A 27523-nucleotide genomic window follows, 5' to 3' on the forward strand; every position below is an offset into this window, starting at 1 on the left:
AAAAAAAAAAAAAAAAAAAAAAAATATGGAGAATTATGGGTCATTGTCTTTGAATTTGCTCTCTGTTTGTGATATCAGCTAAAGTAAGAGAGTGGCCAAAACAAACATAAGAAGGAACAAAAGCCAGAAAGATAAAAAGAAATTAATTAGCAAGTCAGCAGACCAAGAAAAGCAAAAATATCACATGCTTTGTGTGGATTGGTGAACTTGTAATTTGGCAGCAATAAGGATACTGTTGAGGATATTTAGGAAAGTGATTTTTATAGAATGAAGGGTGCAAACACAAAATTTCATATCTAATTGAAAATATGGCAACTTTACCGGAGCTATGACTGTTGGGCCATCATCTGATAGTTATCGTGCTATCTAATCAATATGAACAAGTTGACAATCTGAACTAAATGATGCAGGGATCCAGTGGTTCTCAATATTGACTCTACATTAGAATCACCTGGAGGATTATTAAAAAAATCAAACAAAAACAACAACAACAAGAAACAGATCCACAGGGTCCTACCCAAAGTAATTGCATTAGAATATCTAGACATAAAAGTTAAGCGTCTTTATTCTTTTAAAAAAGCTGTAGAGGTGATTCCAACCCACAATGTAGGACCAGAACCATTTCAAAGTTTACATTTTTCCCTCTCTAGAGTCTCTACTCAGGTCCCATTCTTTTCTTTAAAACGCAAATAAGTTGATAAAGAGAAAAATAGAACTTACTCTCTAATTCACTATAAGATTGAATTCATGAAACAATATCACTCAGATATTTCAGACCTTATCTGGTTTAATGATCTTCCCATTTGAAAAAAAGCGCTGTCTTGGGGAATTATTTACTGTGATCACATTCACTGAAAATATTAATAAATCTTTTTAATAATTGGGTGTTCTGAAAAAACTGCTGAAAGTGTACAATGGCTAAGTAAAACACAGTCATGGAAATTGTTAAAGGGTAAAACCCTTATTTTGATTTTCATCATTATATCATAGTTCAATGACATGCTTGATAATTTGTGCCACAGTTTTACTTTCACAGTGGCAGACTAAATTCTTTGTTATATACCAAATAAAAAGTGGTAATACACTTTTTTCCACAGGGTCTTATTTTTCTATTGCAACTTTAAAAATAATAAGTACCCAAACGACACTGCCCTAACTGGTGGTGACTTCTCTACTGCCAATAATTAATGGAAACTCTGGCACTGATACCCTGGGAGTACATTACAAGAGATTTCACTATTTGATAGTAATTAAAAATAAAATGTTAATTGTTAATGTGTTAATATTCAGATTAGTAAGTCATTGAATAGGAACATGAAACTTACTTTCTTATATGTCCACAAATAGAAAAAATGTTTTTGTCCTCATTATTGGTTTATCAAACTATATTTAACGTTCTATATATAAACTATAGTGGTTACAATAACAAAATACAAGAATATATTTTATGTACAACTTTAAATGAATATCATCCTTGTTTTCCTAATCATATATGTTTTGATTATTTTTTTCTTTTCTTTTTTCTGTTGTTCCAGTAAATGAGGGAGGTATTAAAACAGCTTCCAATTTATGCCCAGATCCAGGAGAACCAGAAAATGGGAAGAGAGTTGGATCAGATTTTAGGTAAGATTTTAAATTGTTTATTTCATTATTTATTTTGTTAAGGTTTATTTTAATTTTAACTTCAAATATAACTAATAATATGGAGATGAAGACCTGGTGACTTAAAAGTGTGGCAGCTAGATTTCATTGATGTGTTACCATTAATAATCTTTCAGTATTTTAAAGTGACTACTCAAATTTATTAGGATACTTTTTGGAGTTTAAATGATTAATCTATTGTCATGTAGTAAGTGAAAAATCATGGGATTTGATTTGAAAGACATGAGTTTGAATTCAACTTCTATTGCTTATTAATTGTCTGATCTTTGGTAAGTTATTCAATCCTGTCTGCCTGAGTTTCCTCTTCTGTAACATGTATATCAAATTTACCACATAGAATGGTGAGTTTCAAATGAGGTACTGCCTGTGAAACCTTCCTGCAAATGTTCTATAAACATTTTATATGTAATTTTTAGAAGTAAATGTAACTTGAATAAGTTTTATCTCTATCTTAAAATTAGTATTTATTTTAAAATTTGAAATTAGTTTACTTACAACATAGAAAATGTATGTAGTAGAATATGGTAGCCATTAACTTCCACTATCAAACAATATTTTTAAAAAATCTTGAATTTTCAGTAGTCCTCTGTAACATTTTACAAATGAAAGATACAAAAAATCCTATAAAATAGTAAGTGATAATTTAGTTAACATTCACAAATACTTATTTTCACAAAATATTCATGATATATTAAATTTAAAAAATGATAATGGTTATAGTTACACATACCACACATTTACAATCTTTTCTTTATATTGTTTGTATAAAGGACAAATGCTGTGCTAAAGAATATCCCTATGAATAAAAAGATCATTCTTATAATAAAGACCTGTGAAAATTTTGTCCCCATGGATCATTCAAGTTAACTTAAAGTTATATTTTGATATACTTGCAGTGGAAAACAATATTAGTTCAATATGAATAAAATTGTAATTTTCTAAAAATTTTACAAAACTTTCTTTAACTAGTCTGATAATTAATATGGATAATAATGTTTGAAAAAAAATCACACTAGAAAGAAATTCAAAAGACCTGGGAAATTAGTCAGTCTGATCTTAATAAACTAAATGACTATATTAAAAATCAACTAAATCTCTCAACCTCAATAATTAAGTGATATTTCATAGACTGCAGAGTGGTAAACAATTTACCTAGTATTTTTACATGTATTCTTTATTTATTATAAAACGCTATAAGGTGTTTATTATTTTATTCCCACTTTACAAATAAGAAAACTGAAACTCTGTTTATCCAGCTAATAATTTGATGGAATTGAAATTTGAACTCGTTACTTCCTGATTCTAAATCCTGACCCTTTAATCACTATATTACATTATGCTTTGAAACCAAACTTCATTCACATCCCATCCTTGCAGTAAACTGTCTTGTCTTCTCCAAGAGTTGGTTTCGTCAGATCTAAAAATGAGGATAATAATACTTGTTTCATGGATTAATGGAAAGATTACATGAGATAACATATGCATAGTAGTAATCATAAAGCTTCAGACAAATAAGTATTCAGTTAATTCTAGCTTCTATTATAGTATGATAAGATAAATGAAATAGTTATTAATATTTATTTGGTCTCACTTTTTGCAAAAATATGAGGTTTATTAGAAATAGACTTAATAGGAATATAGTGAGTTAAATTACCTTTTAGTGGATTTCAAATCATAAGATTATCTTACAGTCATGTTTCAAGACCCTGATAGATGTTAGTCATCAAGATGCTCACAGTCAGGCTAAGATGTAATAGAGTCATTATAATTTAAGGACATGCGAAATGTCATGGAGACAGAAGAGGTATGGTATTTTGGACAGCTAGGAGATGAGGGTCACAGAGGCAAATGTTGAGGTGGAAGTATGAAGTATGATTGGAATCTGGTATAGAGAGGAAGAGAAATCCAGAGACCATTTATATGTTTATACATTCATTGTCTACATATATTGTTTGCCTATTATGTACCTGGCTTTGTACCAGGAACAAATAAAACACTTAACAGCAGACATAGTACATGCCCCCCATAGGTCTTCGAATTTAATGGCAAAAAAGACAATAAACAATGAAATGAATCTCAAATTTTAAAAGGTACTGTGAAATAAAAAAATAAAAAATTAAGCTTCTGTGAGAGAGGATAAAGATGTCAGAGTGGGAATCCACCCAGTGTAAGAAGGTCCCACTTTCATTGATACCAGAAGAATTTTATGCCTTTAGACTATAGGAAAGGAAGAGCCTCACACTGAGGAAGAGCTTGATGAGCCATTCCAGGAAAATAAAGATTAGGGAGTCTAAATTATAAACTGTAAATTGAAGAAAAGCACAGAATTCAATAGAAAAGCGGTAGAATGAAGTTGAGGAGATGTGGGGAAACCAGAGCTCTTATTCAGAAGAAGCAAATTGGCAGCCATTCTGCTTAATCTGCACTGAAGATATGTTTTGTTTTAAACACACAGTGTTTTTAAAATATGTGAGTCAACATTTAAAAATCAGGAGATTTCACACACACATACACACACGTGCACGTGCACACACATTTTTGTATTCCCTTTTTAGATTTGGCAGCTAAAACCAATGTACCTTCATTGCAACATCTCCTAGAACCAATTGACCAATGTTCCCTTTAGGCTAAGCAAACTCTCTGGTTCACAGTGGTCACTCCTAGGCTTCTTCACTCATGTAGGTCACCTACCTATTATGGGAAGCTGTAAAGAGTTTTGAGAGAGATAGCTGATTCAATTTATATTTTCAGTACATCATGCTTTATACTTTAGATAGGTGGATTGAAGAAAACAAGTTTTAGTTAGAAGGCCAGTGCAGCAGTCTGGTTTTAAGATGGTAGAGACTTAGACTATGGTGATAGCAGTGAACTAGACAGACTCAAGATATCTTTTGGGTCTTGGACACTCAAATTCTCAGTGTCCAATGATATTTTATGTGGAAAGTAAGAAAACAAAAAAGGATGATCCCTAATTTCCTCAGCTTGAACATCATGAAATTGGGGTAAAAAATTTAATTAAGTGTGGAAGTCCAGAGGTTTTGAGGGAAAAACATAAGAGTTCAGTTTAGAGATTGTAAACTTCAAATGACTTAGTGATTTACAAGTGGGCATGTTAATTTCATAGGTGAACATAATTAAAGTTCAGAGATAGCAAGGAAATATCGGTATGTAGATGTTATTAAGAATCCTAAAGCAGCATGAATAGATGACGTCAGTTAGACAGTGTAGAATGACGAGAGAATCTATGACATAGTCCAAAGTTCTATGCTATTTCATGATATGATTGATTTTAAGAATCTATCAGGGGCTTCCCTGGTAGCGCAGTGGTTGAGAGTCTGCCTGCCGATGCAGGGGACACGGGTTCGTGCCCTGGTCTGGGAAGATCCCACATGCCACGGAGCGGCTGGGCCCGTGAGCCATGGCTGCTGAGCCTGCGCGTCCGGAGCCTGTGCTCCGCAACGGGAGAGGCCACAACAGTGAGAGGCCCGTGTACTGCAAAAAAAAAAAAAAAAGAAGCTAGCAAATCATTCTCACGAGTAGCAAGAGAAATAGGCATGGATGAAGTAAGGGAAGGAAGTCCTTTAAAAGGGGTCAGGAATTTTGAATACAATTGAAAATGATGAGGACAGAAGACTGTCTCTTAAATTTGACAACATGAAGGTTGTTGGCAAGAGTGATTTCATTGGAGTGACAAAGGTTGAAACAAATTGAAATAAGCTGAAGAGTGAATAGGCAGTTCAGATAGGTAATAGCTTTGGAACATCAAATTGCATAAAGCAGAAGAATAATGGAGCAGTTCTATAGTCATTAGGAAGTCAAAAGAGATTTTCTTTTTAGAGATACAAGAAACCAGAGCATGTTTATTGGATGATACAAATAATCCTGTAGAGAGGAAAATACTGATGATAGGAAAGATTCCTAGTGGGTATAAGTAAAGGAACATAACGTTTTTGGAGAAAATAAACATGATCTCAAGGACAGGAAGAGTGCTCTAGAGACTGTGAGCCACAACTGCTGAGCCTACATGCCACAACTACTGAAGCCCGCGTTTCCTAGAGCCCATGCTCCACAACAAGAGAAGCCATCACAATGAGAAGCCCACGCACTGCAAAGGAGCCCCTGCTTGCTGCTACTAGAGAAAGCCCATGCGGAGCAACGAAGACCCAATTAAAAAAAAAAACAAAAAAACAGATTTTGTGAAGGGAAAATGAGAGAGCTTATATTTAATACTTTTACTCTGTGAAGGCTGCATCAAGCAAGACCATCAAATATATATATATATATATATATATATATATATATATATATATACACACACATACATACATGTAAATGAGAGAGAGAGAGGTGGGAATGGATGGGAGAGGAACTTTGAGAGAAAAACTGGAAATAGTCGTTACCCAATAGTGGGAGAGCAAGTTTGATATAGAAATATTACCTTGCTAAGTAATTTTGAGTGTCCTTTTGAGATTGATGATAATGAATCTGCCTAGTTATATGATTTCTATCTAGAATTACTAAGCTTCCCAGGTACAAGCATTAAAAGGATTGTGCAAAGGTGTGATAAAATTCAGTGCATTCAGGAAATTTCTAGTGATTCTTCTAGGCATAACAAATAGAAACATGGATGTGGAGCAAAGAAAATTTCAAGCAGAGTTATAGGTTGGGGGTCCTTTACAAGATAAGTGGATTAGATCATCTTTCATGTTCAGTTTCAGCTATAAACAAGACCGATTCAGAAATAGCAGGTAAAATATTTTTAATCTGTTTCATAAGGGAAAGAAATATTTTCTTGTGTGTTTTAAAAAGTATAAAACGGTAATCATTCTTATATAAAAGGCTATGGGAAGCACCCCAAAGAATAAGAAAAGGGAAAGCAGGTAAAGGAATAAAAATCACTGACAAAAGATATACTGTGTCAGCTTATTTTGAAGCAATATACATTTAGTTAGGGCTTGAATTAACTCTCTGTTACTGGACCCCTATCATTTCAAAGGAAAATTAGCCTCTGTTAGGCAGGTACACGATGAATCACTGCTTCATATGGAAGCAAGCTTGGTTGTTGGATTGAAGCACCAGTCCCTGCCCCATAAATATTAAAACAAACAAACAAACAACAAAGAAGCAAAAAACACAAAAATAACTCATGGCAATCTCTTCTGGTGCCCTTTACCCATTTATCTATGTAATACTCCAGTTCTTTGAGGTACCAGGGCTCACACATTTCTGCAATTTAGCAAACATCCAGGTAAGTGTAAGAAGTCAGTCTCCCCCACTATTTAGTGCCTCTTTACTCACTGAATTATCTTCTTGAAGCCTCCCTCCTAACTGGGTTGAGGTAGGAGTGGGGACCACCCACTCAAATGCTCCAATTCCCTCCAAAGAAATTATACTTGCAAACTTTTCATTAATTGGTATCCTCAAATCTTCTGATACATCCTTCCTGGAGCTAAGCTATGTGTTATTCTAATGATCTTGAATGAATTTTTTTTAATACATCCTTAACAAATTCTATACAAATGTTCTGAAACCCCTCTTTTAGAATGTGTGAGCACATATCCTCATTTATCAGCCTTGGGGCTTCAGCTAAAACTGAAAGAACCAGAAATGTCTCATTTGTTAACATACTTTTCCATAAATGATCATTTCCAAAGAAGAGAAAATTGTGAAACGAGTCCTATTCCATCTGTAAGTATGAAAAATTGATGAGGACCTAACCATAGATGATTTTTAAAACAAATGAATGAATGGAAGTTCTAATAACAGAACATTAAACTGTTTATAAGCTGCATTTATTAAGATTTCATCTATAAATGTTTGTGTTTCCTAAATCTTAAAATTATATGGCTTCTAAGATAAGCACACAAATATACATAAATATAAAACAACTTTTGTTTATTGGCTTCTTAGCTGTTAAGAACATGTTTTTCTCTGTTACTCATATCTTAAAAAACTCTACCAAGACAATTTCTCAAGATTTGCCAATTACCATTGTTAATCTTATAGCAGCCCCTGAATGTATTGGCATAGGATCTAGGGAGAGCAATTCTTATGCACTGGACTAGAATTCAGGTCTTATTTTCAAGTGCAATACTATTTTCTTATAACACACAAAAATTATTTAGGTAGTAGGGTGGCTTTCGATTTTTTAAATTGGAAACACCATTTCCTAGCAAACCAAACTTAAAACTTGGTAGTAATTACAAGCAGCCAGGGGCAGGGTGGGGGTGAGGGGCAGACAGGAAAGTAGGAACAGTTGTTTATAGCACCAAACACCACTGATTCTTTTTTTTTTGGGGGGGGGGGTTATTGTTTTAATTTTTATTGGAGTATAGTTGATGTACAATGTTGTGTTAGTTTCAGGTGTACAGCAAAGTGAATCAGTTTCATATACATATATCCACTCTTTTTTAGATTATTTTCCCATACAGGCTATTACAGTGTATTGAGTAGAGTTCCCTGTTCTATACAGTAGGTCTTTATTAGTTATCTATTTTATATATAGTAGTGAGTATATGTCAATCCCAATTTTCCAATTTATCCCTCCCCACCCCATTATCCCCTGGTAACCATAAGCTTGTTTTCTATGGCTGTGACTCTATTTCTGTTTTGTAAATAAGTTCATTTGTACCCTTTTTTTTAGATTCCACATATAAGTGATATCATATGATATTTGTCTTTCTCTGTCTGACTTACTTCACTCAGTATGACAATCTCTAGGTCCATCCCTGTTGCTGCAAATGGCATTATTTTGTGTTTTTTTATGCCTGAGTAATAGTCCATTGTATCCATGTACCACATCTTCTTTATCCATTCCTCTGTTGATGGACATTTAGGTTGCTACCATGTCCTGGCTATTGTAAATAGTGCCGCATTGGACATTGGGATGCATGTATCTTTTCAAATTATGGTTTTAGAGGGAACCTACCTCAACGTAATAAAAGCTATGAACAACAAATCCACAGTGAACATCATTCTCAGAGGTGAAAAAACACTGATTTTTCTTTTGAAGTATCTCTAGAGTCTGAGCCCTCATCCATTGCCACTTCTATTCTTTTAGCTCAGATTTGATTAAATCCCTAACAATTCCTGCAGGCTTCAAGGTTTCAGTGTAATGTCACTCAGTGCAATCAATAAACCACCAAAACCGTAAATAAAAATACATAAATTGATTGATTAGAATCAAAATGTCAGTGTCCTTTGGTCTGTAAATTCGGAGGCTAAGAGAGAAGGGATTAATTAAAGTACTTTTAAAAGTTTTTGCTTGTGGTTTTTTTGTTTGTTTGTTTGTTTTTACTTAAACATTGCAAAACCTAGTTAGAACTGCTTTGAAATTTGAAGCACGTAACTTCTCATATGTTACCTGCCATCCTATAATAAAATAGCATTGCCTTTTCTATTCATTTATCTTACACTATTTTATAGTACTCATCACCACTGAAGTAATGTATATGTATTTTATTTTTATGTTTTCTGTCAAGCCCCACTAGAATATTGGCTGTAACAGTCCATGGGCTTTGTTTGGTATAGTATCAACTTCACTGAAAATAAGTTTTAGCCACTCAATAAATACTTGTTTTTTAAACAAATGGGATCTTAAGAAATTTATGAAATCACTAATCTTTCAAGATTTAGAATATATAAATCACTTTCAAGACAGAACACTAGGTAGGCATATACACAGTTTCACTTCATAATGTATATAAATATTATTTTCATAATATTTTAAAAATACCACAGCAAAAATATTACTTTTAAAAAGGCATACAAAAACTTGAAAGAGCAAATTAAATACAAAGATGAAGAATAGTAAAAAGTAGAGTAGATATAAATGAAAGTGAATAAGAAATTAATAGAGAAAAATCCGTAAAACCAAAAGGTAGTTTTATTGAAAAGATCAATAAAATTGATAACCTCTAGAGACAGACTAATCAAAGAGAGAGAGAGAGAGGGAGAGAGAGCGGGAAAGAGAGAAAAGAGAGTAAGAGAAGAGATACAATCCACGAATATTAAAGGATAATAAAGAAATATGAGCAACTCCGTGCCTACAAATTTGATAATTTAGGTTATATTGATGGATTTCTTGAAAAACACAATCTATAAAATTCTCACAAAAAGAAATAAATCATCTGAAATGACCTAAAACTATTAAAGAAATTAAATCAATAATTAAAACCTTCCATTGGTGGGAATGTAAATTGGTACAGCCACTATGGAGAACAGTAAAAACTAAAAATACAAGTACCATATGACCCAGCTACCCCACTCCTAGGCATATACCCAGAGAAAACCATAATTCGAAAAGATACATGCCTCCCAATGTTCATTGCAGCACTATTTACAATAGCCAGGTCATGGTAGCAACCTAAATGTCCATTAACAGAGGAATGGATAAAGACGATGTGGTACATATATATATAATGGACTGTTAGTCACAAAAGAGAACAAAATAATGCCATTTGCAGCAACAAGGATGGACCTAGAGATTGTCATACTGAGTGAAGTAAGACAGAGAAAGACAAATACCATATGATATCATTTATATGTGGAATCTAATAAAAAGGTACCAATTAACTTACAAAACAGAAGTTGTAGTTACAAATGTGGAAAACAACCTTATGGTTACCAGAGGATGAGGGGGGGTGAATAAATTGGGAGATTGGGATTGACATATACACAATACTATATATAAAATAGATAACTAATAAGAACCTACTGTGTAGCACAGAGAACTCTACTCAATACTCTGTAATGGCCTATATGGGGAAAGAATCTAAAAAAATGATTGTATATATGTATATGAAACTGATTCACTTCCCTGTACACGTGAAAATAACACAATATTGTAAATCAAATATACTCCAATAATTTTTTTAATGAAATAAATTTAAAAATAAACCTCCCAAAATAGCAAGCATCAGGCCCAGATTGATTCACTGGTGAATTTTAACAAACATTTAAAGAATAAATGATACCAATTCTCTACAATCTCTTCCAGAAAAATAGAGGGAGTACTTTCAAACTCATTTTACGAGTGCTCACTACCCTAATACAAAAATCAAAGACATTGCTGCAAAGGAAAATTTCAAACCAATATGTCCAATGAACATAGATGCAAAATTTTTCAACAAAATATTAGCAGATTAAATTTGACAGTGTATTAAAAGAAGTATACAGCATGACTAAATGGGTTTTATTCCAGGTATAGAGGGCTGGCTTGACATTCAGAACTCAAGTCATCTCATAAGTGGGCTAAAAAAGAACATATCACCATTGCAATAGAATGAAGAAAAAAAAAACAATTGACAAAATCCAACCCTCTCAGAAAATTACAAAGAAAAGAGAACTTTATCAATTTGTTAAAGAACATCTACTACTACAAATATGCAGCTAACATGATAATACTTAGTGGTGAGAAACTTTTTCCCAAGATCAGAAACAAAACAAGAATTTCCCCTCTCACCACTCTTTTTCAACATCATACTGAAAGTCTTAGCTAATACACTAAGACATGAAAAGGAAATAAAAGGTTTATAAATTTGGAAGGAAGAAATGAAACAAACTTTTTTTCTTGCAGATTGTATGATTGTCTATGTAAAAAGTTCCAAAGAATCAACAAAGAAACTTGTGGAACTAGTAAGTGATAATAGCAAGGTTTTATGATACATATACAAAAGTTAATTGTTTTTTTGTATACCAGCAATGAACAAGTGGAATTTGAAATTAAAAGCACAGTATCATTTACATTAGCACCAAAAAATAAGAAAGAAAGACAGACTTAGATTTAAATATAACAAAATATTTATAAGATCTATATGAGGAAAATGACAAAATTCTAATTAAAGAAATCAAAGATCTAAATCAATGGAGAAATATTCCAGGTTCATGGATGGGAAGAATTAATATTAGCAAGATGTCAAATCTTTCCAACTTGAGCTATAATTTCAGTGTTATCTCAGTGAAAATCCAAGAAAGTTATTTTGTGTCCATCAACAAAATAATTCTAATATTTATGTAGAAAGGCAAAGACCCAGAATAGCCTACATGATATTGAAGAACAAACAGGGGACTAACTCTTCCTCAGGAAGAGGGTGAGGGATGAGTAGGTAAACTCATTTGGGGCAGTGAAACTATTCTGTATGATACTGTACAGGTGAATACATGACATTATGCATTTGTCAAAACCTATAGAATACAAAGAGTGAACCCTAGTATAAATGTGGACTTAATTAATTAAGTGTATCAATATTGATTTGGTTCATCAACTGTAACAAATGTACCCCACTAATGCAAGACGGTAATAATAGAAGAAACTGTGTTTGTGTGTGCATGTGTGTGTTGGGGGGGAAAAAGGGTGCATATAGGAACCTTCTGTACTTTCTGTGCATTTTTTCTATAAATGTGAAATTGTTCTGAAATATAAAGTATTAAAAATGAAACAAAAACATACAAGTAATTTTCTATTTTGAACTGAGTGATATATATATCTGTATGCATGCACACATACATGTGTATGTTTTTTTTTGACTATAATATCATATTAAAATACTTCTCTAGAATATTGGTATAATAAACTCAAACGTTTCATTCTCCTGGCATGGCAGTAATTTCTGAGAAGGAGAACTTTAGAGAGAAGGAAAAGAGATATTTCAATTGAGACGTGTTTTTTGACAGATAAGAACAGCTCCCCCATCTCAGTTTCCATGGCCACAATTGTAGTTAACCCTTTTTAAACATTTTTAGGTAATTGCAATGTCAGCTTTACTAGCTGCAGATTCTTCCTCTTTTCATCCATGTACAAGTTATTATCACATTAGTCTTCCAAAAATATCTGCAACAATGTGTTTTTTCAACGCAAACACCAGCAGAGCTTTCCTATGGACTACTTATTCACAAACTACTCATTTTTGGCATTTAAAACATCTCAAAATATATCCAATGTTGCACATTTGTCTGCCAACCATATTTTTATGGTGACAAATTACCCTTACATAGTTTGCCTCAAATATGTCTGATTTTCCCTGACTTCTCCGCTCGGTTTTGTTGTTTCTTCCTCCTGGAATATTCTATCCCAGCATTCTTGCCTATGTCATCTTACGCATTCTTCAAGGACTCACTTAAAATCCTCCTTCCTAATAAAGCTTTTCTTATTTCCACAATCTGTTACAATCTGGTTAACTCCTCCAGCATTGTGTGTATCTTCATTACAGTACTTAAAATATTTTTTTTTCCTTGTCTTGTAGAAACTTTTCTAAGTGTAAAATCCTTGGAATCAGAAATAAGATTATTCATATATCTGTATGCCTGATGAAGAGAGTTCAATAACTGTAGTGAATTGAACGGCTTAAAACAGCAGCTTCAGAATTTTTCCATTAATTTCTCTGATCATATGACCTTATAGCAGGACTTCAAACTCATCATAAAACTAAATGATTTATAGGCAGCAGTTGCTAAAACAAACACTCTTGTATGCACAAAATAAATATTTTTTAATCACTGAGGAAATATATAAGAAAATCCTTGGGAAAGTATGGCATCTTATAGACTTGTATTTTACTTACCATTTTGTGCTTTAATCTCCAAGGTGAGAGTCCCAGAATCTGTGTTTTGAAATTTTAAAAACTTTCTTTCTAATTTGAAATTCCTATGGAGCATAACAGACTTTTAAAGGGAGAAATGCTGCCAAAGAGATATTGAAGCTGCCAGCAGTTTCTATGCTGAAAAATAAATTAAAATTTTAAACGTCTTTTAAAATTATAACTAAATGTCTGGGAAAGCTCAGCCTCCGAGATTCTTAAGTTTCACAGACTTTACTTCTGCAGGAAAGGCCTTGTCTGATACTTTTCCTTTCAAGAGATGTCACCCATTAGGGACATGAATTTGTCTTCTTGAGAGCAAAGAATAATGTTGGATCCAAAATTTGGGTATTCATTTGGATTATTAAAACACTGGTATATCTTGGGATTGAAACAGCAGGGAATATGCTTCTCATCTGGTAATATTAAAACATGACTATAATGAGGAAAGTCTGACTCTCATGATGTAAATCTATCACACTTTTAAATGTGGACCCATCTTCACCCATTCTCCTAGCATAAGATTTGTAAATATGGTAGTATGCTCATTTATATATCTAACTTTGATAATTGCAAAGACATCATTAATAGAAACTTCAAAGATGTTCTATCTCTTCCCACAAAATATCTTCTGAAGAATAGCCTACACATGTGGCACTTCCTTCCTCACCACACAGCTATTTCCTAATATTTTGTAATCTGACTTTTTGTATCATCTCTTAAATTACTAATGACTTTTCTATCCCTAAATTAAGTTAATTTTCTCACTGCTCATTTCCCTTGACCCTTCTGTCACCATTGTAATCTCTTTTTGGGGTCTTTAAATGACCAAAAAATATCTTGGTTTCCATGAGTTTACTCTCTGACCACCCATTTTTCACTCTTTTCTTGAGGAATTCACTTTCTCCTCCCATTCCCTAAAAAATAAACATTCCTCAGTGTTCCATCTTCAAAACTCCCCTCTTCTACTATATATTCAGCTTTAAGAATAGCATTACTTCTGAAGGATTCAGTAATCATGACTTTCCATGTTTCTCTCAGGTCTTTATTATTTTCATTCTTCTGAGATATAGATATTTATTATGTTAACTTAAAACAATTGAACTGGTCTTTTCTCCACAACACATATACATCATTATGAGTGAGAGAGCATGGAATTTGGAATTAGTTGGACTTAATTTTAGATGCCGCCACTCTTTTATTAGACTTAGAGAAGCTTTTTATTCTCCCCAAAGTTCTGTTTCTTTTTCAATAAAAATGGAAAGAGTAACACCAAATTGTACTGTTTTAGTGAAGGACTAGATTATCTAACAGTCATAAAATTGCATAGTGAAGTACCCAGGATAAAGTAAAGCTTTTTCTTTCTTTTTTTAATTTTCTTATGATTTTCCCAGTGAATTCAGATTTTAAAATCTTCACTCTTTCTCCAAATCCTGCAACCTGTTGATTCTACTTCTTCAATCTTGTTAATTATTTTCAATTCATATTGCCTCCATCCTACTTTATACACTTAAAACTTCTCACCATTGCAATTGCAATGGTCTCTTATTCTATTGCAAGATGTATTACACTTGGCTTTCAGATAAAGGTTATTATTATATAGCTACTGAGACATTACCCCTGGATCATAAACTTGTATCTCCCATGGCTCATTGAATTAAGAAATTATATCAGTTATCACACACATACATATAGTATACATTAACTTAAAAGAACTTTCATGTCATTATTTTGTTACTAATTAAAACATTGTATGTGTCAATATTGCTATTTTGCTAATAAGTAAACCTGTATGCCAGATGTTTGCACACTTAGCAGTAATAAAAGCATGCCTTGAACATAGAGCTTATGGCTTGCAATTTGGTGCTCTTCCCCCCTCACTTATACATTTGCATTCTAGCATTTAAATTTCTCCTTAATACAGACCAAACCTAACTTTCTGACATTATATTTCTATTTCTACCATATTGTGTTACAGACTGCTAAATGTGCCTCTTAAGAAAATAAATCATTTTAGTTGTGTGATGCATATTTTTAGAAAGAAACATTAAAAAAAAACATAAACTACTATTTCCTGAAACTAACCATTTGCTTAAGGCAAACTGTTCTTCCAAATGCCTCTACACTTTATCAGCTCAGTAATTTACCACATGCTTTTCTCTCTTCCTAGAATATGTTTGACTATAAGAATCCTATCCATTCTTCAAATGGACTTTCTTCTTCCTTGGTTTCCCATAACTTGTATCCATGCTCTCTTGGCTCATATGGCTTGAATGATATTCACTGTGTGCTTCTCTTACCACAATGCTGGAATTTATTCTGTTTTTTGAAGGCAGCTATTGGCTTATTACATTTTTCATCACCAAGTCAAAAAAAGTTTAGATGCTTAAGGAAAGCTTGCTTATTTGAATTCGAGCATAAGAAAAGCTTGCTGATTTGAATTCGAGTAAACTTGCACTGCAGCCTTCCTCTGGTGTTATGTTTCAAGACCAGTACAATTAAGACTTATCATTACTACTATCATTGTCTCTGTGGAAAGTTGTTTCTGGCCTCTTTGACAGAGTTCCATAAAAGACATATTACCTATGTCTGAAAACAAAGAGCAGTGAAAGCATAAATACTCTATTGTTGTGTGGGGTCCAGATTGCACAGGACAATATCATCATATTAAAACTAGCTCTAATTTTAAAAAGTCTATTTTAAGTTTCATAAATATATAGAAGAAATAGTAAGCCTAGATTTTTGAAAGTTATTCCAAGTATGTTTATCTAAGCTGATAGGACATTTAGGAAATATGAGTTGTGAAAATGGTTGACATGGGTAGGCAATCTTAAAAGAAAACACAAATAACAAACCTTAGTCCTTACATTGTACATACTTACTGAGGAGCTTAGCACTTTATCTATACTTTGTCTGCTTTATCCTCATTGTTTCCTCATTACTGGAAGGGAAAATCAAGCTGTTATTCCAATGTTACAGTAAAAATATTAAAAAGAAAAAGTGATACAAAGAATAGTTTGAGGCTACAAATCATTTAAATCATCATAGTATTTCATTGAAATAAAGTTTAAAATATACATATTTAGAAATGTATCAAAATATTCCATTTAGGACATAATTTTTGATGAATAAAATATGGATAAAGAAAGTATTTCTGCTTGTGTAATGTGGGAATACTTTGTGTATACTAATAGTAATTTCAGATCTATAAAAAATGAGATTGTTTCATGTATTTTATTCTATATATTATTAACTGACAATATTTTGAAAAAAGTTATAATAAAAATATATATTTAAGAATCTCTCCTAATTTGCCAGCAATATGGTTGAGTGAAGGATGTGAGATCACCTCTTCTTACAAAAACAAAATCACAAATAACTGCTGAACAACCATAGACAAAAAAAAACACAAAAAACGCTGGAACCTACCAAAAAAGATACCCTATATCTAAAGAAAAAGAGAAGCCAAAATGAGACAGTAGGAAGGGCACAATTGTAATAAAATCAAATCCCATACCCGCTGGGTGGGAGGCCCACAGACTGGAAAATAATTATACCACAGAAGTTCTCCCACAGGAGTGAAAGCCCTGAGCCCCACGTCAGGCTTCCCAGCCTGGGGGTTTGATAATGGGAGGAGGAGCCCCCAGAGAATTTCTCTTTGAAGGCCAGAAGGGTTTCATTGCAGGAATTTCACAGGATTGGGGGAAATAGAAACTCCACTTTTGGAAGGTGCGCACAAGGTCCCGTGTACACCAGGACCCAGGGAAATAAACAGTGACTTCATAAGAGACTGGGCCAGACTAGTATTGGAGGGTCCCCTGTGGAGTCAGGGGGCAGCTGTGGCTCACTGTGGGGACAAAGACATGGGCAGCAGCAGTTCTGTTGAATACTCATTGGTGTGAGCCCTCCTGGAGGCCACCATTTCCTCCCCAAGACCTAGCCCCACCCAATAGCTTGTAGGCTCCAGTGCTGGGACACGTCAGGCCAAACAACCAACAGGGTGGGAACACAGCGCCACCCATCAGCAGACAGGCTGCTTAAAGTCTTCCTGAACAAGGCCCTGCCCACGAGAAGGACAAGACCTAGCTCCACCCACCAGTGGGCAGGAAGCAGACCCTCCCACCAGAAAGCCAACACAAGCTTCTTAGACAGGCTTATTCACCAGAGGGCAGACAGCAGAAAAAAGAAGAATTACAATCCCGCAGCCTGTGAAATGGAAACTGCAATCACAGAAAGTTAGAAAAAATGAAGTGGCAGAGGAATATGTCCCAGATGAAGGAACAAGTTGAAACCCCAGAAGAACAGCTAAGTGAATTGGAAATAGGTAATCTACTGGAAAAAGAATTTAGAGTAATGATAGTGAAGATCATCCAAGGTCTCAGAAAAGTATGGAGGCACAGATTGAGAAGATGCAAGAAATGTTAAATAAAGATCTAGAAGGACTAAAGAACAAACAAACAGAGATAAACAATATAATAACTGAATTGAAAGATACACTAGAAGGAATCAATAGAGTAACTGAGGCAGAAGAAAGGATAAGTGAGCTGGGAGACAGAATGGTGGAAATCAATGCCACAGAAAAGAATAAAGAAAAAAATAATCAAAAGAAATGAAGACAGTCTAAGAGACCTCTGGGACAACATTAAATGAACGACATTTGCATTATAGGGGTCCCAGAAGGAAAAGAGAGAAAGGACCTGAGAAAATATTTGAAGAAATAATAGCTGAAAACTTCCTTAACGTGGGAAAGGAAGCAGCCAACCAAGTTCAGGAAGCCCAGAGAATCCCAGGCAGGATAAACCCACGGAGGAACACACCGAAAAACATAGTCATCAAACTGACAAAGAGAAAGAAAAAATATTAATAAGCAACAAGGGAAAAGCAACAAATGATATACAAGGGAACTCCCATAATGTTGTCAGCTGATTTCTCAGCAGAAACTCTGTAGGCCAAAAGAGTGACACAATATATTTAAAGTTATGAAAGGGAAGAACCTACAACCAAGAATACTCTACCCAGCAAGGCTGTAATTCACATTCAACGGAGAAATCAAAAGCTTTACAGATAAGCAAAAACTAAAAGCATTCAGCACGACCAGACCAGCTTTGCAACAAATGCTAAAGGAGCTTCTCTAAGTGCAAAAGAAAAGGCCTGTACTAGAAACAAGAAAATTACAAATGGAATAGCTCACTGGTAAAGACAAATGTAAATTAAAGGTAGGAAATCATCTGCACACAAATGTATCAAAACCAGCAATTGGGAGAAGAGGGGAGCACAAATTCAGGATATTGGAATTGCATTTGAAGTTAAAAGGCCAGCATCTTAAAGCACTATTATTTATATACAGACTGCTATATCAAAACCTCAGGGTAACTGCAAACCAAAAATCTACAATAGATACACATACAAGAAAGAAAAGAAAATCCAAACACAACAATAAAGTTAGTCATAAAATCACAAGAGAAGAGAACAAAAGAGGAAGGGAAGAAAGAAAAAAGACCTACAAAAACAAATCCAAAACAGTTAAGAAAATGGCAATAGGAATATACATATTGATAATTACTTTAAATGAATTAAATGCTCCAACCAAAAGACATAGCCTGGCTGAATGGATACAAAAACAAGACCTGTATATATGTTTTCTACAAGAGACCCACTTCAGATCTAGGGACACATACAGACTGAACATGAGGGGATGGAAAAAGGTATTTCATGCAGTGGAAAGAAAGCTGGAGTAGCAATTCTCATATCAGACAAAATAGACTTTAAAATAAAGACTGTATGAGACAAAGAAGGACACTACATAATGATCAAGGGATCAATCCAAGAAGAAGATATAATAATTGTAAATATATATGCACCCAACATAGGAGCAACCCAACATATAAGGCAAGTACTAACAGCCATAAAAGTAGAAATTGACAGTAACACAATAATAGTGGGGGACTTTAACAACCCACTTTCATCAATGGACAGGTCATTCAGACAGAAAATCAATAAGGAAATACAGGTCTTAAATGACACATTAGACTAGATGGACTTAATTGATATTTATAGGGCATTCCATCCAAAAGAAGCAGAATACACATTCTTCTCAAGTGCACGTGGAACATTCTCCAGGATTGATCACATGCTGGACCATAAAGTGAGCCTTGGTAAATTTAAGAAAACTGAAATCATATCAAGCATCTTTTCCACCACAATCTTATGAAATTAGAAAGCAACTACAGAAAAAAAGAAAAACTGTAAAACATCACAAGCACATGGATGCTAAACGATATGCTACTGAACAACCAATGGAACACTGAAGAAATGAAGAGGAAAGCAAAAAATACCTAAAGACAAATGAAAATGAAAGCACAATGATCCAAAACCTATGGAGTTCTAAGAGGGAAGTTTATAGCAATACAGTCTTACCTCAGGAAACAACAAAAACAAATAAACAACCTAACCTCACACTTAAAGCAACTAGAGAAAGAAGAAAAACAAAACCCAAAGTTAGTAGAAGGAAAGAAATCATAAAGATCAAAGCAGAAATAAATGAAATAGAAAGGAAGAAAACAATAGAAAGATTAATGAAACTAAAGGCTGGTTCTTTGAGAATATAAACAAAATTGATAAAGAGCCAGCCTCATCAAGAAAAAAGGGAGGGGGCTCAAATCAATAAGATTAGAAATGAAAAGGAAAAGTTAAAATGATACCACAGAAATACAAAGGATCATAAGAGACTACTACAAGCAACTATATGCCAATAAAATTGACAACCTGGAAGAAATGGACAAATTCTTGAAGAGGTACAATCCCCCAAGACTGAGCAAGGAAGAAATGGAAAGTATGAACAGACTAATCACAAGTACTGAAATTGAAACTGTGATTTAAAAACTCTCAACAAACATAAGTCCAGAACCAGACGGTTTCACAGGCCAATTCTATCAAACATTTAGAGAAGAGTTAACACTTACCCTTCTGAAACTCTTCCAAAAAATTGCAGAAGAAGGAATGCTCCCAAATTGATTCTGAGACCATCATCACCCTGATACCACAGACAAAGATACCACAAAAAAGAAAATTATAGGCCAGTAACACTGATGAACATATACACAAAAAATAATCAACAAAATATTGGGTTGGCCAAAAAGTTCGTTCAGGTTTTTCCATAAGGGTTACAGAAAAACCTGAATGAACTTTTTGGCCAACCCAATGCTAACAGTCTGAATCCAACCATACGTTAAAAGGATCACATTCCACAATTAAGTGGGATTTATCCCAGGGATGCAAGGAATTTTCAGTATCTGCAAATCAGTGTGATATACCACATCAACAAATTGAAGAATAAAAACCATATGATCATCTCAATAGATGCAGAAAACGCTTTTGGCAAAATTCAGCACCGATTTATGTTAAAAACTCTTCAGAAAATGGGCATAGAGGGAATATACCTCAACGTAATAAAGGCCATATATGACAAACCCACAGCCAACATGGTCTCAATGGTGAAAAACTGAAAGCATTTCCTCTAAGATCAGGAATAAGAAATGGTGGGTGAATTTTATCTAAAAAACAATCAGCACAGTTTTGCAGCCCTAACTGTATACGTGTGTCTGTGGATGGACATATACGCGTCCAAGTAAATACACATATAAATACCTGCTAGAGAAGTACTATAATGTGGTATGAACCCAAGCACTTGGATTCAAGTCAGAAAGTCCACTTTTTGCTTCACATTTACCACCTACTTAAGATGGGAAATTTAGTCAATTATTTAACCTTGGCTTCTACAACTAATAACAAGATAATTAAACTTGATGAGAGCTTTTTGAAATTCCTACGAATACCTGCATGTTATTGATTTATTGTTTGTGATTTTTATTATATATTTGTACGAGTCATATTTTCATGTTTTGGTTTTTAAAAAGAACAATCTTTTTTGTCACTATGGAACATTTTTGAACTATTGGATATTGCCAGTAGAACCGGAGCCTAACCATTATGTTATATTCTTCTAATACTGTTTTTTAATCCTTTGCTCAATTTTAGCCTTGGATCAACTGTGCAGTTCTCTTGTGATGAAGATTATGTCCTACAGGGTGCTAAGAGCATCACCTGTCAACGGATAGCTGAAGTCTTTGCTGCTTGGAGTGATCACAGGCCTGTATGTAAAGGTAAAGAACAGTCTTTAAAATAAAAATGCTCTCTTAACACATTTTAATAGTTCGAACTTCATTCCACTGAGTATAAATTTCAGTTGAATCTTTGACCTGTAATTCAGGAAACATTTAGCTCATGTATTTAAGAATATTTATTGAAAATCTGTAATATGCAAACCACTGTGTCAGATTCTCAAGGAGTTCCCAATCTAATAATCATATAGCAACAAATTGGAATCTTAAAATATGTAATACAAGGCAGTGGTAACTTTGTTGGCCTTTTTTTAAAATCATGAATTACCATTGATGTGGATATAAATTTTTTAAACCATAATTGCACCTCCACTTGTATGATTTGCCATTTGAATTGCTTATGTGTCCAATAGTAGTGATGTTGGTGGCAGTGGAGGTAGAGCACTTGTTCTATAATTAGTTAATTTAAACTAAGACAAATCAATGAGTGCTCTGGCTTTTTATATTACCAGTAATTGCAGATAAGATTTACTTCCAGCACCTTCCTACAAATTAAATATTTTCATATAAATTAAATGAGACCTCTTCATTCTAAACTTTATTTAGCTATATTTGAAAATGAACACCTCATTCTGGCTTACTGGCTCTTGTTGCTTGTTTGTTGCTGTTGTTGTTGTTATTTTTAATAATGACATCTCTGCATATTTCAGTGTCTTAGTACTCAAAATTCCATTAACTCTTCATCTCCCTCAGGGAATATTTTCACTGAGTTGCCACACTCTGTATAGTCCTCTCAGGCAGATTGTGGTGAATAGAGAAGGGATAGATTTGAAAGCTGTCATAAAGGGAAAAAGACAAAGTATTTGACAACTAGTTGGATATGGAAGGAGAAAGTGACAAGAAGGAGTCAAAGTTGATATTCAGCTCTATATGAGACTAGAAAAACGTTACCCTGTTAATAAGTATAAAAAAACTGAAAATGGAATTGTATAGGAGATTTCATCATAGGCTTAATTTTTTAGGCACTTACTATGTGTCAGGCAGTGTGCTAACCACTACATATACTTTGACTCATTTAAATCCTCAAAACAAACCAATGGAGGCATTATTATCTCCATTTTAGAAATGAGTATTGTAAGACACAGAGAGATCCAGTCACTCACCCAAGCTCAAATGTCTGTAAAATGACAAAGCCCTTAAGAAAGACTATTCATTGTTTGGGGAGAGAAGCAAGATTTCAGAGCATTAAAGAAGGAATAGAAAATAATAAAATGGAAGCAAATAGATATATTCCACTCACTCGACAATGGCAACCCAGAGTAAGAAGAACAGAGAGCCTAGATTTTTCTCTCAGGTTCAAGTAAAACTTTCATGTCAAAGGTAGATGTTTATTCATTACCTTTCTCATTATCAAGGGCTTACAGAATATGGTACTGATGAACCTAAGTGGCAGGGCAGGAATAAAGATGAAGATGTAGAGAATGGACTTGAGGACACAGTGAGGGAAGGGGAAGCTGGGATGAAGTGAGAGAGTAGCATTGACATATATACACTACCAAATGTAAAATAGATGGCTAGTGGGAAGCTGCTGCATTGAACAGGGAGATCACCTCGATGTTTTGTGATGACCCTAGAGGGTGGGAGAGAGGCTCAAGAAGGAGGGCATATGGGGATATATGTATACATATAGCTGATTCACTTTGTTGTACAGCAGAAACTAACACAAAATTGTAAAGTAGTTATACTCCAATAAAGATGTTAAAAATATAAAATAAAATTCATAGTCACAATTGAAGAAAAAAAGGTTTACAAAATGCCATATAGTGCAATAGCATTTAAAAAAACCAGTGAAATAGGGATAATGAGAAAATAAGGTAAAACAGTTACATGATCCTAAACAAAAGCTTATGTACAAGTTGGTAAAAAACTTAAAAAAAATTTTATTGAAATATAGCTGATTTACAATGTTGTGTTACTTTCAGTTGTAAAGTGATTCAGTTATGCATATAAATATATATTATTTTTTACATTATCTTCTATTATTTGTTGTTAACAAGATATTGAGTATAGATCCCTGTTCAATACAGTAGGTCCTTGTTGGTTATCTGTCTTATATATAGTAGTATGTATATTTTAATCCCAAACTCCTAATTTATCTCTCTCTCCCTCTCCCCTTTTGGTAACCCATAAGTTTGCTTTCTATGTCTGTGAGTCTGTTTTGTAAATAAGTTCATTTGTATCCTTTTTTTAGATTCCACATATAAGTGATATCATATATTTGTCTTTGTCTGATTTACTTCACTTAGTATGATAATCTCTAGGTTCATCCATGTTACTGCAAATGGCGTTATTTCATTCGTTTTATGGCTGAGTAATATTCCGTTGTATATCATCTTCTTTATCCATTCATCTATCGATAGACACTTAAGTTGCTTCCACGTCTTGGCTATTGTAAATAGTGCTGCTCTGAACATTGGGGTTCATGTATCTTTTCAAATTATGTTTTTCTCCTGATATATTCCCAGGAGTGGAATTGCAGGTTCTTATGACAACTCTATTTTTAGTTTTTTAAGGAAATGCCATACTGTTCTCCGCAGTGGCTGCACCAGTTTACATCCCCACCAACAGTGTAGGAGGGTTCCTTTTTCCATTCTGACTGGTGTGAGGTGATACCTCATTGTAGTTTTGATTTGCATTTCTCTAATAATTAGTGATGTTGAGCTTCTTTTCATGTGCCTGTTGGCCATCTGTATGTCTTCTTTGGAGAAATGTCTATTTAGTTCTGCCCATTTTTTGATTGGGTTGTTTGTTTTTTTGATATTGAGCTGTATGAGCTGTTTGTATATTTTGGAGATTAATCCCTTGTCGGTTGCATCGTTTGCAAATATTTTCTCCCATTCTGTAGGTTGTCTTTTTGTTTTGTTTATGTTTTCCTTTTTTGTGCAAAAGCTTTTAAGTTTTAAGTAAAAAACTTTTAAGAATGGCTTACATGTTAAATATGACAGCTGCCTAACAAATTTAAAAAACATAAGTTTACACAAAAACCATTGTCTATGAAATATGACAATGACACAACAAAAGCAAACTTTTTCCTGGCTTTAAGATATGAAATATCTTGCATTGTTTTTTATAAAGTGGACACTGAGTAATAAGTATTGTGGGAGTTACTCTCATCAATGTCTGGGCAATGATAGAACAGTAAACTGTTTAAAGTTGATTTCTTATGATATCCTCCATTCAAGACAAATTATAGATATAAGGGACAAAATTGAAAATCATGGCTTCAAAATGGTGGCATCCACATATCCTGCTTCAGTTTTACATAAATTATATGTGTGCATTTTTTATAGCAAGAGAGAATAGGAAAATAGAGGATAGAGTCTAGAAAAGGAGATTAATGTTAATGCAGAAACAAAGTCTCACATAAAAAGAGAAATTGTAGCCAGATCATGGAATTTAAGGTTTACATAAAATGAGATTGAGGCTATAAACCATCTTTTTTCATTCAAGACTCTCATTTCAATAAAAAGAATGAATCATATTTATTATGATTGTAAATTGTTCAAAGGCAAAACTAATGTTATATTATTTTGTTATTTTTCATAAACCCTGTAGCACAAAGAACAGCTGTGTTGACAAATCTCAAGAAATATTTGTTGAAAATTACTGTATGATTATTTTCTTTGATTCTAAGATAGATGATTGAAATATGTATATGTAAACATATACATATATAGAGAGAGAGATATACATATATATTTCATTCAACAGTCATCAGTCATTAGTTGGGAGGTATAAAATTTTAATGTTCAAGATTCATATATTGTTATTATTTTATCTCTGCAGATATTAATCATTTATACACAAATTTATTTGCTCATTGCATGCAGGGCACATGTGTGTATGGTTTATAAAAAAAATTGCTAGTAGAAATTACTGGCTGTGGTGTTGGAAACAGTAACGGAGGGGACATGCTGAAATTGTAATTGAAGTTTTAAAGTGACTATCCACTGTCAGTCTGAACAAAGAATAGTTTTCACGTCTTATGGGTGCTTGGACAGAATAAATATGCTTTTTTCTAGACAGCAGCATAAATAGCAGTATCAGTGAACTGCACCTTTGAGAAGTCATTAATATAGCTGCTGTCTATGTATTGCATGGTTGAGCAATCAAGAAATGGTGATTTTTAAGGGACTGAAAGTTCACACAAACAGCAAATTATGAATTAAAAGAGCAATTCAGAAATTAATATTAATGGATTTTACACAAACTCAGACAATAATTTTTGTTCCCTAAATGGGTTATGTATATGAGATATTTGACAGTTTACCATTACAGATACAATTATTCCTTTGTTGGAAATGCAATAGATAATCCCAAAGCTAGAGCTTATGCAAATAAGCAGATTTATGCACATGAATCATATCTAGAAAGTTTCAGACATTCATGTTGTTCAAAGAAATAGCATTTATTTGAGAATTGATAATTTGTTAACTAGGAAACTTTTAAGAAAGTGAATCTTGATAAATTGGACAAAAAGTTTTTTGACTAATTTTCAGTCAGTATTTATTTAGCCCCAAGAAACGAATGTTTTTGTCTGTTAAGGCACAATGGCATGAGCCATTCATGGGAGTAATGGAATAGGTGATTAAGGCAAGATTAGAAAAGAAGGCCAGAGACTTCCCTGGCGGTCCAGTGGTTAAGACTTTGCCTTCCAGTGCAAGGGGTGTGGGTTCAATCCCTGGTTGGGGGAGCTAAGATCCCACATGTCTGGTGGCTGAAAAACCAAAACATAAAACGGAAGCAATATTGTAACAAATTCAATAAAGACTTTGAAAATAGTACACATCAAAAAAAAAAACAATCTTAGAAAAGAAGGCCAAAGGAAAGCAAGCAAAACTATTGGAAAGTGGGGTCATCATCAGTCATCCAGTTATTTGTTTATTCACTTACTAACATACTGATTAACTTATTTTGGATTCCACAAGCATTAATGAAGGTTAGTAGGTATGCTAGATTAAACACTACATGAGATCCATAGTATGTAATGTTTTTTTATTATTTTGTATTGATTTACAAGGTATAAATAGAAAACTAGGTAATACATAGTAGACTGTTTTGTTTACAAGAGAGGTACAATCCTCTGCAAAATTCAGATGAGGAAATTATTTCCATGTTTGGAGATGGTCAGGCACTGAGATGGAGGAAGTAACATGCAGGCAGAACTTGGAGATTATTTTCTATTTCAACAGAGGAACTTTCAGCCCCACCCCCTGACCTCTGAGGAAAGGAGAGGGACTGAAGATTAAATCAATTATCTATAGCCAGTGATTTAGTTAATCATGCATATGTAGTGAAGCCTCCATAAAACCCCAAAAGGATAGGGTTCAGAGAACTTCTGAGTTGGTGAACACTTGTAGATTTGAGGATAATAGTGTGCCTGGAGAGGGTATGACAAGTTCCAAGCCCTCTCCCCATGCCTTGCCTTGTGCATTTCTTCTGTCTAGCTGTTCCTGAGTTATATCTTTTTATAATAAATTAGTAATCTAGTAAGTAAAATGTTTCTCTGAGTTCTGTGAGCTGCTCTAGCAAATTAATCCCCAAAAGGAGATGGTCTTTGGAATCTCTGATTTATAGCCAATCAGAAGTACAAGTAACAAACATGGTCTTGCGACTGGCATCTGAAGTTCAAGGAGAAGGTTGTGGGAACCTCCAGTTTGTAACTGATTGGTCAGTAGCATAGACAACAACCTGGCTTGAGATTGACATCTAAAGTGGAGGGGGACGGGGGTTGGGGGCAGTCCTATAGACTGAATCCTAACCTGTGGAATCTGATGCTACCTCCAGGTAGGTAGATAGTGTCAGAATTGAGTTGACTTGTAGGACACCAGCCTGGTGTCGAACACCAAGAATTGCTTGGTGTTGTGGGGGAAGCTCCAGCCTCCCCCCAAGACACGTTGGAATTGGATCCAGGAATCTATTTAGTTATGTCATTCCTCCTTTGAAGTGTCTCTGGGAGTACTGCTAAACCGCCACTACCACTGTCACCATTCTGTAGTTCCAGTACTGCATCTGTCTCATTTCTTTTCATTTAGACTACAGTTTATCATACATATTGCTGACATTCTACTCCCATCAAAATCTCACTTTTATTATACCTGAAGA

General features: G+C 33.9%; 1 protein-coding gene across 2 annotated transcripts in view; it reads left to right on the top strand.

Moving 5' to 3' along the window:
- CSMD3 (CUB and Sushi multiple domains 3) overlaps positions 1 to 27523 on the top strand; it is a 1062125-nt gene that overhangs the window by 412134 nt on the left and 622468 nt on the right. For both annotated transcript variants that reach the window (XM_024739588.1, XM_024739590.1), the window contains 2 exons: positions 1536 to 1623; positions 21276 to 21400. In XM_024739588.1, the coding sequence (XP_024595356.1) occupies positions 1536 to 1623; positions 21276 to 21400 (213 nt within the window). The remainder of the gene's footprint in view (positions 1 to 1535; positions 1624 to 21275; positions 21401 to 27523) is intronic.

The sequence above is a fragment of the Neophocaena asiaeorientalis genome, unplaced genomic scaffold (genome assembly GCF_003031525.2).
Source record: "Neophocaena asiaeorientalis asiaeorientalis breed wild unplaced genomic scaffold, Neophocaena_asiaeorientalis_V1.1 scaffold533, whole genome shotgun sequence".
Lineage (NCBI taxonomy): Eukaryota > Metazoa > Chordata > Mammalia > Artiodactyla > Phocoenidae > Neophocaena > Neophocaena asiaeorientalis.